Source organism: Triturus cristatus, chromosome 5_2 (assembly GCF_964204655.1).
Source record: "Triturus cristatus chromosome 5_2, aTriCri1.1, whole genome shotgun sequence".
NCBI lineage: Eukaryota > Metazoa > Chordata > Amphibia > Caudata > Salamandridae > Triturus > Triturus cristatus.
The window spans coordinates 483,219,495-483,232,401 of record NC_140588.1 but is presented as its reverse complement, the minus strand read 5'-3'; the positions used below and the strand labels follow the sequence as shown (position 1 = coordinate 483,232,401).

The window sequence follows — 12,907 nt, the reverse complement described above, 5'->3', positions numbered from 1 at the left end:
ACTACACACCTACTTTATAATAAGTTGTGTTAAACCAGAACAGTAGAAGTTAACTCTTAGATCGCCGAGAATATACCCACCTTACACTACAGCAATGCACCATGACTAAATGAATCGATTTGAAAGAATAATTTTTCTGCTGCTTCCAAGGTTATCACAACTTTGCTATAGACTGGTCTGTAAACGGGTGGAATCCTGTAATTTACTACTTATGTCAGTTGATACTGTTTGTGACGTCACAGCCCCCGACGTAATTTGCAGGCAGTTATTTATCTCTTGCTAATGACATGAAAGGGACAATGTTCATCTGTTCCTAAATAGCGTTGCATAAACTTGGGTAAAGAAGAGAACATCACAATGGGTAATCACTGTTCCCTAATCAAATTGCTGTCAATTCATCTGCATTAAAACCTGGTCCATAACCCCCAGTCTGACTTTCAGTGGTACGCGCATCACACCATAGGATGAGTCCTAAGCGGCATTTGGGGCAGTGCTTTCGGCTTTGGTCATTTTGGTCGTTTATTGATTAACCCTTTCCTTTGTTCCCTCCCCCTTTCCATCTTGATCCTTCTTCCTGGGACACTTTCTTCCAGCTCTCCTCCCTCACCCTTTTCGCCCCTCTCGCCCTGTTTTCTGAATTTAAACATATAGTGCACATGTAACTGCAGAAATACCTTCTGCGGCAATTGCGCAATAGTAAAACACACAAATAAGTGTGGTGTTCTGCTCCTGCTTGCATTGGGCTTAGCCCGGTCAGAACAGAGTTGAACTGTGTGGTATTTTACTCGATTTACCCCAAGTCACATTCTGCACAAACCCTTTTCATTTGATGACTTTTCTACGTTCTCCTTGAACTCCTGAAGCCGGCAGCCTGAACAATGCAAGAAATTGATAACGTCAACTTTAAAAACTTTTATGAAACAACTAGTTTAGGATACTTGTCAGCGGGTTCTCAAAACAAAGGATGTATAGACTGCATCCAGCAAATTGTGACATTGAGTGCATGGAGCTACTTGTGCCAGCGCCCACTCAGACCATTCTGTGCTTCAAAACAGGCGATGGGTAATAATTGCTTATCGTAGGGCATCTCATATCCTCTAGCTCCACCTGCACCAGCTTTTCCATATGGGGAATTTGTAATAAAGCATGACTTGGGGAGCATCTGCAGCTCTGAAACAGGTTTAGCCACCAACCATATAAACCAAGGTTCCACTTCAGAGATGTTTTCTGCAAATAATCTTAATTGTGTATGATTATGTACCAGTTTAATGTAGAGCATAGAAACTGTTGTGTATAGCCAGTGTCAAAGGAGGCCACTCCTCTTTGCTATACAGCAGGGTTAGTTGGGCATTAGTTCCCGAGTTAATAGTGGAAAAGTATAGTGTAAGAGTGTCTCCTTCTCGCCTCCTGTTTGGAATGCCAAAAAGCCATTTTTAACTATGCATCCCCAAAATATTATTTAGTCTGTACGACTTCCAAAACCTGAAAACCCCATTAGACTCCATGTGCACCACAAATATTACGCAATTTATTTTCCAATTCCAATTTCCAAGCTTTATTTCGATCATAACAGACGATAAAAGCAGAAGCTCAAAAAGCATATAATCATAAAAAAAATGTTTTAAGCATCACAGGATATAACCGATAACAGTTCATTATACAACCTTAATGACAAGTTAAAAAGGTATTACAATTTAAAAAGATTTAAAACAATGAGTTCATATTTAATAAGTTCAAAGCTGTGGAAGACGGAAAAGGTACATTTAGACTGCACTAGTGGAATGTAAAAACTTGCGACGCCTAAGCCACATGGAGTTGAGGAAGCGGGACACTGCAAAAACAATCGGGGTGCGTTCCAGTTCGCAGGTCTCTAAGATCTTCCCGTGTCTGTCTGAACCCCAAGTTCCTGCATATTGGTAGGAGCCAGTACCTTCTAGTTGCATTATAACCTGGGCAAAAAAAAGAAAATGTGTAAGGGACTCTTCCTAATTCTCACAGGCCGGACAGGCAGATGGGGAGGCTTTGGTCCATTTGTTTGTAAATGCATGGACTTGCAGACAGCCCCATCTAAACTGGACATAAAGTTTACTTGCCACAAGTGGATAGACGTATCGAGAAAAGTCTCAAATAAATATTGGTCTTTAAAATCAAAAAGATCTGAAGTTAAACAACAATTTTTAGCATTCCTATAGAGTTCACCCAATCTAAAAAGTCTGTAAGCTTTCACTAGCTCGAGGCGTGAAATATACCGAGACGCTTCCTCCGAGTGGGTCCATAAGTTTGCCCAGCCCAGTCCAAAGTACAGGTCTTTGATATGTGCCAGCCAAGATATTTTTCCCACCCCTGGAAGCCCCAGGATCGCCTTGAGTTCCGACTGGTAAACTAGTAGTTCGGGTGTCGCCCATAGTCGGTGCCAAAAAGTCAAGGGTCGCAACTCAATTTCCTCATTTATGGGTCTAAGGCCAAGGTCCATGCGTAAGGGGAGAAGAGGAGTACTTGGCGGTAGGCCCAAGAGTTGTCTCATAAACTTATTCTCAGTTCTGAGCAGTGCACCAACAGGGCGATGTCCCCAAAGTTCAGCCCCATACATGATTGCACTCCTAATTTGAACTTTTGTAAATCTCTGTTAACGGGCCCAGTTGTCTTGATGTTATGTTCTTATATAATTTTGCTAGGCCCCCAGTCATCTGTGTCTGCAGGTCGGAGAATGGGACAACACCCAAGAGTAATGGAAATTATAAGTTTGCCCTACACGGTGGTGGAATGATAGCCAGGTTATAGGAAGCTGGACATCCTGCCACAGTTCAGCGGAATTTAACTTGGCCACCAAATGGTCTGTACTGTGATTTTCTGGGCTAGAGAAAATATCTGCTTTCTGAGTGAAATGATTAGCCCACAATTCATTCCTGACTCTAGTCCGACTGGCAGAGAACGTGCCTCTCCGTGGGGAGGGCATTAGTAACACCTTGTCGGCAACTTTGAAGAAGACACTTGTTTATTTATAAGGGGTTGACAGTTGTGGATCAGTCCTTTCCTTTATACAGTTGTGTAATAGAAAAAATGCAACACGTTTAGAGCTAATTTAGTAACAGGATTTTAATTCATCTACCCCTGTAAATCATTAACTGGTGTAATCAAAAAAAGTCACCCTGACTCCAGAGTCCACCATCAGTGTATTACATCACTGAACATTTTTTATTCACAATTAGAGCCTCAGCAGTCTTAGCTTTACAAAGATAATTTTAGCAATAGTGAAACCTGGAGTGAAATTGTTGCCTTTTGGACATTTCACCTTAAACTCTCAGGAGCAGCTCAAAATTAAACTATTAAACTGCAGAGGAGACTTTCATATTGAAAATCCATATCTTAAGAATGTGCAGACATTTGAGAGCCACTGGGTCTGACATTACTGGTGGAACAATACTGTGAGAACCGTCAATTGAAGGGAAAGGGACAGTAAGAAGGTAAAGAATTGCCAAAAATTTGACCATAAGCTGTAAACCTATTCGATGAACTACTTTTGGAGTCAATAGGTGAAATGTACTTGCAGCTGTACTTGTTGGTTTACTGACTTTAAAATCAAAGAGAGACCCTTGAAACTCTCAATCTCTTTCAACAGTGTATACAATTGCTGCAAATGTATTAACAAAGGGGCTATGTAGAACCAATAATGTTAATGCTTAATTCAGAGAACACACTTATACTAGTGAGGTGAAATCCCAGTCCACACTGGGAGGAGATTTGACTTGTAGATGTGTAGTTAAACTTTTAGATCAAGAGCTAATAGCAAAAATAAGTTGCCAGTAGATTTAGGCCTGTACAGTTTAAATCAATAGAGAAAATAGCAGGTTGCGCTCTCTCCCTCTGGGTCTGTTAATTTTGGCAACAAGGCCTTTTTGGTCCCTAGGTACTGAAGTTCAATTTAGCAATAAATGAATAATGATGTGCACGAGGGAGTTAAAGGCAATACTGTGCATAGCCATCAGTTAATATTTGTAACTAGTTGGGAGTGCCATTTGTTTGCTTTTTATTCAATGGCTTACTTTAGTTTTCTTGTGTTTCTGTCCCCTGGGAGCAAGGCTTCTTTACCATCCTTTAGATTGGCTATTGAGTATCATTCCACTTCTCACAATTTATATGGAAAAAACATTTTTTTTATTAAGCACTCTTGAGTTCATATGTTTATTGCTCTCTTATGTGCTCCCCCCTAAAAAAAAAGTTCCTGAGTACTATACTTTACCCACCTCTCCCTGCTTCTCACCTACCTCTCCCTGCTTCTCACCCTTTGCTCCCTTACTACTCCTATAAATAAAATATTTGAATGTAATTTCTTTTTTTGGGGGGGGGGGGGAAGGGATAGGCAAGCAGCTGCCATTTGCTACTTCATGCCTTTATTGCTACCTCACCCCGCCTACTACCTGTTGCTTCCCCCACCTGTCCCCCATGTTCTCCGTTGCTCCCGTTTTCTCTTGATCCTTTAAAGAAATGTATTTAATTGAATTTGTTAGAGGCCCTGGCAGCTGCTATTTGTTGCCAAGGTGCTCCGCATTTCCATCTTGAGTAAGTAAATTAAAATAAAATGCCCACATCGTTCCATAGGCACGGACATGCATAGTGACAACTGCACGTTCCTATGGAATGGTGAAGCAGTGGGAGTTTTCTTTTTCTTTTTTTATTTGTGATGCGGGTTAGCTTTGCCAATGCTTATTATAGAGATAAACCAAGCAAGATTAGGCAGCAGTTGTCTGTTTTCCATTCAGTTGATACTTGGCATTAGGGTACGTGTAGTGGTTCACTTTTCCATTTATTGCCTTCTTTCAAATTCCTGACGTACATGTACCTTGCCATTAAATTGATTAAACTGCAAAAAGGTCAGTATATTTAGGTATCAAATCTTGCGAGTTTAAACAAGGTCAAAATGTATACTTTGGGAAAGGAAAGGATGGAAAATTGAGTGCTGCAAGAATTTCAGTGCAGCAAAATCACCCTTTAAAAACCCTTATAGAACCTTGGTGGGATTGGATATTTACTAGAGCAAAAAGGTTTCTGTACCCTACAATTTCTAGGTATTTCTTGTAGGTTCTTTTAAAGCTTCATTAAACTGCTGAATTCTTATTATAGTTGTGTTCAGATTATCTTGAATTAGTAATAAGGAAGCAGTTATGCTGTTGTGGATTGTTTTGTCCTTGAAGTATGAGTAGGCAGAGTCACATTTCTAGCTCCAAGGTGGTCTGATTTCTTCTATAGAATTGGGAATGTAGTCTTTTGCGATAAAAAGGCCTGCACGATAGTTTGGGTGTTAAAATAAATTGCTATCTTTAACTTGGAGATGACTTATTATGCTGAATTGTAACTCTCAAAATTGTCCAAATATGCTATGTTTGGTTTATTCATGTCATGGGCTGAACACGCTCTGGTGTATTTATTCACATCTTAGTGGTGTGCTTACTATCAATTCTATGCTGACAAGCTCCCAAAGTTAAATATTTAAGGAGTCTCTTGTGACTATTTTCCAAGCTCAAACTTTCATCATGTTCTTTTTTTTTTTTTTACCCTTGTTTATGTATATCCTGATCTTTAACTAGTCAGCCAAATGGAATTGCTAAAAGATCAGATAAACCTAAGCCATTGCACTTATGAGTGATTCATTTGAAAATGCAGTGGTTTTCCTGGCCTCCCAGTTGTCTCTGAAGAATTCGCAAGAAATTCATAAAGCATCACTTATGTTTTGATGGAATTTTGAAGTTAGTGTGGTTTCCTGATGTCTTTACGTTTTTTTAGACGTTGCTCAATTAAAAATTGAGTGCCATTTTTTTCAGTGCATACAGAATGTTTTTTATTGTGCATCAAAAGTGTCGCAGTTTATGGACCTTATTTTTTCCTTGGATTTAAAATAGGAGCCCGCTTGCACAAATGGAAGAGGAGAGAAGAGACCACGTAAGCAAGATGAAAAAAATGGAGATGGAAATGGAACAGGTTTTTGAAATGAAGGTTAAAGAAAAAATTCAGAAACTGAAGGACTCTGAAGCAGAGGTATTTAATGACAAATGACCTAATACAACTTCGCACATTTTCTACTCTGCACACATTCATCTTCTGTGAAATAGCAAACATGTCCAATTGCTTATGTTTTAGTGATGTTCATTGAATCAAATTTTTATTGATACCTTAGTTAAAAATCCATTACATATCACAATATGGGGACATCATCCGCAACCTTTCCTAAATTTTAACTTCTCCTTGGGGATACTAAATCCTAAAATAATGAACATGCTGGGCATAGATTTTTCCTGCTCCATATAAATTTGGCAAAGGTCTCGCTTCTCTCACGTGCTTTTTACATTCACCTGGAGTGTGCCTTATTAACCGTTACAGAAGATGCTTGCACGTCCTTACCCGTGTCATTTAGAGATTTTTATTGTCTTGTCTATTCAAATCTTACAGTGAGTCAAAGAGCCTTGAAGTGGCATATGATAGCATGCTCGAGTAATAAAATATGTATGATATTTAATTATCTTTTTGTGTATTGCTTCCGTATGAAGCCCCTATTGTGAATACTAGAGTCCGTATTCTGTTATTAACTGAGGTGACTTCTAACTTGCTGTTATCTGTGGATTAGTCATGATGCAAGTAGATTCCTCACCCAGGTCTTCACAGACCTTATGAAAGAGGTTGATGGGCTGGCATTGATTCTCTGCCTCTGCTCAATATCTGATGGAGCTGGTAGAATGGTGGATGGAATGTGGAAGTCCAAATGCTTTCTCAGCCTTTAACTCCTTCAGCTGGTCTCCAAATATTCGAGGCAGCCAAGGGAAAAGCAGGTGCCCTCTCTCCCTTGCTTCGCATGGTTCAGTGCAGACCAGGAGACAGCTGATTTCTCAACTCTTCTAGACCTGCTACAGCCAGCTTGGCTGAGGCTCTCTGCTCTAGTCTACGGAGCAGAGCAAGGCCTTCAGGGATCCACAAGGAAGGTTAGTAGACCAGGTTTGCCGAACCCCTGTTCGATTTTTAGTAATATTTTAGATGCAGGTTGGGGTTAATTGGGGGGGGGGGGTGAGTATGGGTAGGTGACGAGCAACTACCTGTGTATTTCTTTTGGTTTATTTAATTATTAGCGAAGGGTTGAGGGAATGCTAGGAGATCAGAAGGGTTGCAGGATACAGTATATGGATGTTTTATGTATGGAAAGAGGGTTGCAGTCAGAGTCAAAGTGTGGTTAGTATAGGAGTGGTCGAATCCTAAGGCCATAATATCTACACTGACTGAGCAACATTCTCAGGCTGGGAATAAATGTCCTCACCAGATTCAGATGGCTATGGCATCTGTCTGATGCGAGTCCTTGCAGTAGAATTTCACTGGTGTGCTGTACAGGCAGAAGATGAAATAATTTTATAAATCTGTTGATTCCTACCCAGTAAGGGAAATTGAGATGTATTTGTTTCAACATACAAGTTCTGATTAAAAGTTGATGTCCTTCGGGTCAGGGACCATTTGTAACAGAAGGGTGTTTCATTGGAGGTGGATGGTCTGAGTGAGTCACACCATATGGATTTTGGACATCCTCATAACTCTAGTGGTTGGGCCCAGAATTGTCTATCCTTTATTGTGTTTCTCTCTTTTTTATTTTTGAGTGAATATGCACTGGCTACCGTTTGGTGTTATTTTCCGCCTTTACTGTCCTCAGACGCACGTCCCGCAAGCCTCCCAGTGTAGTTGGGATCTATATTATATTTTTTCCCCCCACCATTGGGTCTGGATCTCAAGGAAGAAGCTCCTGGACGAGTAGATGGGAGAAGCTGTTTTTTTCAGGAAAATAATCAGTTTTTTCATCAAAGAACAAAACGCTGAAAGACCTACATGAAAATCACTGTTTCCCTCCCTAAATTTGGTTTTAAACCCCTGTCACCCACCAGTTTGTCCACCAGAGAATGCAGTGAGGGAATGGAGCAAATGCCATTAAGGTTCTGCCCTAACTGCCACCACAAATTTAAACAAGAGGTCAATCACTGGGTATGCAACTTGTGCCACCAGACAGAGGACTGCGACGCCTGTGTGGAGTTGTAGCCAAAAATACTAAAGGCTTGATAAAAAGAGAACTTGGCAAACTGTGCCATGGCACATGTGCAGAAAAACATCCTCGGGGAGAAACCTACAGCTACAACGAAGCATGCGAGGGCATAGATATGGCAGAGAGTCAAGATTCCGTGCCGAAACTGAGGACACCGAAAGGGATAAGTCACTATAAAATAAATCAACATCGAGAGACACAGAATGCTGCAAGCAAAAGGTTAACAACCCAAGGGTGGCTGGGGATGGAGCAGACTACCTCAGATTCAAAGTACCCCGAGGCCACGCAGGCTTAAAAAAAAATTAATGGTTGAGGATGACAGAAACTAGCCCAAATCCAGGGATACCACAGGTTGCAAATCCTGTGAACTGACCTTGACCCCAAAGGAGGATCAAGAGTGTGGGAGGAACAAGGAATGCAGTGGAGCCTTCGGTGTCAAAAAGAAAGACTTCGACAATCAACATTGAACCGAAAGCACTCTGTCAAAATGAAGAGGAGACACCTTGAGACCGAGGTGGGAGTTCTGATGAGGAAAAAGGAGTTTGACTCCTCCATGAAGAGATACAGGATTCCTCTCCATATGTCGACGGAAAGCCATCTGAGGTCGAGAAACTGGAACTGCCATCAACACAAGAACCTGTGGACAAGCATTAAGGCAAGATCTTCAAATACGAGGAGGAATGCAACAAAGGACTCTATCAACAGGAAGCTTTCGAGGGAGCACCTTCGAGGAAGGATAGCAGGACAGCGACCCAATTCACTGGCAGTGTCGACCCATTCCCCTCGAGAACTTCGCTGCCAGAAGATATCCATTATAATGCCATCATAAAGAGGGCTACTGACGCAGCGTTCTACTCGGAGGAGCAGGCATAGTCCTGCTTCCATCTGAAAACATTGCTGGCCTAGCTGAGGAGAATGCAATTCCTGCCCATGCTGCCCTATGTGTTGGACTACAGAAGAGAGGCATTCGGAGAGCCGGCCGTAGCCAAGACAATCACCCCTATAGTTACAACATACAAACATTCTGGTCTGGAGCATGCGTACATCAGGGGCTGTGTCAGCGCGTACTCAATTATAGTCTCCATAACACAAAAGAGGGCTAATACCCCTTCAGCAGTGGTCCCAGCATGTGACAAGGAAAGCAAGTGGGTGGAAACGGTGAATAGGAAAATGGAGTGTTGTCCAGATATCCAATGGAGGATTGCCAAATCCAACACCTTGCAAAACGGGTACAGACACCAGCAGTGGAAAAATATACAATGCCTTCCTGAGCAGTACCACAAAAGGGCAAAGAATTTCATCCAGGAGGGAAAGGCAACAAGCACCTGTTTTAAGCTAGCACTGGATGCTGCAGATACAGGTAGCTGGCAACTTTGCACCGGTACAACACTCGGGAGACATGCATGGACTGCATTTGTCTGGCTTCAAGTAGGAGGTACAAACAGCAGTGGTAAATATGCCATTTACCGGGGAAAGCCTTGTTGGAGGGGCAATCGATGACTCGCTTGGGAGAATGAATAATGACAGTGCAAAGTCCATGGGGGCCCTCCAGCTTAGAGGACAATTCAGAGGCGGATCAGCCTGCAAGAAGGAGCCGGTAGCACTTCACTCCCAGTTGATGACACAGGGATCAAGCCAGGGTGCCCTGACACAATGGCAGTACCCAGCATGCCAAGACAGCCTTTTCAAGGGAGGGTCCAGGGAAGAGTAGCAGCAGCATTGTAGTCTTGACACAGCAGCAAGTGATTTCCATTTAAGGGTTCCCCTATACATAACACTAGCAGGAGGCAGAATCGAAGGATTCCTCAAGGAATGGAACAACATCATATACCTCAATAAATATCTCATCTCCATCCTGCACTCCGAATCACTACACTGCCTCTAACCATACGACGACTAAGTATGGTCTTACCGAAAAAGACACTAAAAGAGCATGTGCCGATGCCAAAAAATCAAATCCCTTAATGCTGCATGGTCTTGGTAGGTGTGACCAAAAATGTCTGTCTTGAAGACACCTAAATAGCCCTCAACAGTGATGAATTAAACAGTTTGTTTAGCACCAAAGATGAAGGAGCCCCCCCCGGGACAAAACCAAAAGGCACATGTAGGGGCTTATCTTCACACGTTTTCAACTCCAGAAGGGATCAAGCTAGGTGGAAGGAAAACGTACATGAGAGAAAGGATACACGCCATTGCCAGTATATAAGAGTACCTCAGCAGTCAACGCCAAACAACAAGTGCTCAGCATAGTAAGGAAGAAGCAGTAGCTCAAGACTGAAGGGGCAGCATTGTTGCAAAAGTCCAACAGCACTTTAAAATCACACAGCAAACCCTGGAAAAATAGGGGAAAATGGGCCTGGGGTTGAGACACCCATAGACTTGGAAGCCACCAAGTCACTCCAAAGCTTCAGGAGGAAGAGTAGGAGGAGCTCTACAAGGAGTATAAACAACCCTTTTTAGAGGAGAGCTCACATGGGGAGGGATGCATATGGATGGAAATGGAGGCAGATTATTCAGAGTTGAAACTGATCTCCTATCCATTATGACCCTAGACTCCAGATGACCCCTTGTTGTAATGGAGTGGTTAAGAGTATCAGATTATATATGCAATACTTAGATACAGGGCCTGAAATACAATTGCCATATGAAATAATGGCAGAGGATCCTAGTTTGAAATGTTCGGTGCCTGTATGACAGTTGTCTTTCAGCGTCGCAGTATCCAGAATAGGGAATCCATGTACAGGCACATGATTTTGTGGCACATTACCCCAGCTAAAATAAAGAATATGTATGGGACTGTAGAGGGAACTTGCTCGTAAGGGTGCCAATGAAAGAGATGACTTGCATGTATAGTGGTCATGGCCAGTCTTACAGAACTTTTGGAAGGAAATTTTGAGCCACTTTAGAGACACCTTGGGCATCCCTGTGAATCCAGACCCGTGGTAATACTTCTGGGTTTGAAATCATCCGAGTGTCGGGGAATAACAAGAAAGTACGGGAGACTAATGCAAAACAATTGATCTCGCGAAAATGGATAGCGAATGTTAATCCAGAATGAGAGGAGGAAATACCAAAAGTACTTCTTGTAGCTATACTTATACGCTGAGAGATCCTGATATGACATTTTTTCCTTTGATATGGTAAAATGTAATAATCTACCTTGGAAAAAAGAGTAGTAGATTTCAACATAGTGCAACTCAGGAAAGAACAAGCAAATACTTTCTTCCTACCAGAGATACCTCAACCATCTTAGTAGAGAACCCAGTTCTTTCCCAGGCTCTCTAGCTTTATAGAGCAAGGCAAAGAGTCCTTTAAAGAGCAAGCTTCTTTGAAGGCAACCCCCACAAGTTGGAAAGGAAATTCTAGCACACAAGCCAAAACCCCTCCTCAATTACCCACAAGCCAGGCTATTAATATAACTTCTACATATGACCCCCCGATAAGATGAGATATTGCTATCCTTACAACAAGTAAAAGAGGACATCCAAACTCTTCATGTCCTGATACGGCAACAACCCAAACCGCAAGCGAAACCCATTCAGTGGTCATGTACTAGCCCCTCGCCTCAGTTACTCCCCAGATGGAAAACAGTACCTTACCCCAATGCCTCATCCGGTCCAGTCAGGGAAAAGAGAACCCTATCACCTAATGATCTTACTTCCCTACTTCACTTCTACGAACCCCCTTCCCTACCCTCGGGACCTGCGCATACGGAGAATACACAGAAACTGTCCTTAACCCCTTGTATGCCCATGACGAGCTGGACTCGTCATGGAGCACAGTCGCGCTGTGCCCATGACGAGTCCAGCTCGTCATGAGGCATACCCTAGGTAATCCCTCTGGTGCGGGCACCAGATGGATTCCCTTTCTGCACAAATAGCCTCGGGAGCTTCCCCAGCACCCGAGGCCCCCCCCCCCCCCCCCCTTTCACTGCAATGACGATCGTCATTACAGTGAAAGTGAAACTGAAATGAGCCAAGAGGCTCATTTCAGGTTTCACTTTGTAAGTGCTCAGGGGGCTATCTCAGCGGATCCCTGCTTGGGGATCGCCACAGGAGGGCGATCCCCAAGCAGGGCTCCACCCACTAGACACCAGGGAGGGGGGAGCGGCCCCTTGGGCAAGGGCCTTTGCTCCCCCCTGTGTATTTTTAGGCATTTTAATCTTTTTGCCCACTAGACACCAGGGAAGTTACGTAAATAAATAGGGGTGGGGGCTGCCCAAAACGGGCAGGCCCATACCCCCACCCCTCCCCCCCCCAATTACTACAGTCGGGCAGATGGGGCATTGGCCCCTAATCTGCCCCTTCGGGGGGGGCAGAAAGCCCACTAAACACCAGGGATTTTTTTGGCGCAATTGTTTTTAGGGTGGGGGCTGCCCAAAACGGGCACGCCAATGCCCCCCCTCCCCCCCCCCCAAAATGACAGTCTTTCTGCCCCCCAGGAGGCAGATGGGAGCTGTAGCCCCCAATCTGGCCCCTCCTGGGGGCGCAGAATGCCGACTAGAAACCATGGATTTTTTTTGTTTTATTAGTGTAGGGGTAGGAGCTTCCCACAATGGGCATGACAATACCCCACCCCACCTCCAGAGAAATTCCAGTCTTTCTGCCCCCCCGGGAGGGCAGATGGTGGCAGTGGCCCCTGATCTGCCCTCTTGGGGGGCAGAAAGCCCAGTAGGCGCCAGCGAGTATGCAGGCTTTTTTTATGCGTGGGGGTGGGGGCTACCCAAAATAGTCATACCAATGCCCCCACCCCCACAAAAAATAGCCAGTCTTGCTGCCCCTTTAGGGGCATATCAGGATGAAACCCCCTTCCCCGATTTCCCCCCCCCCCCCCCAGGGC

At 43.5% G+C, this 12,907-nt stretch overlaps 1 protein-coding gene across 5 annotated transcripts in view; it reads left to right on the top strand.

Moving 5' to 3' along the window:
- The window catches only part of SEPTIN7 (septin 7), a 495,709-nt gene that overhangs the window by 446,374 nt on the left and 36,428 nt on the right, over nucleotides 1-12,907 (top strand). For all 5 annotated transcript variants that reach the window (XM_085607478.1, XM_085607476.1, XM_085607479.1 and 2 more), the window contains one exon: nucleotides 5,898-6,033. In XM_085607478.1, coding sequence (XP_085463604.1) covers nucleotides 5,898-6,033 — 136 coding nt within the window. The remainder of the gene's footprint in view (nucleotides 1-5,897; nucleotides 6,034-12,907) is intronic.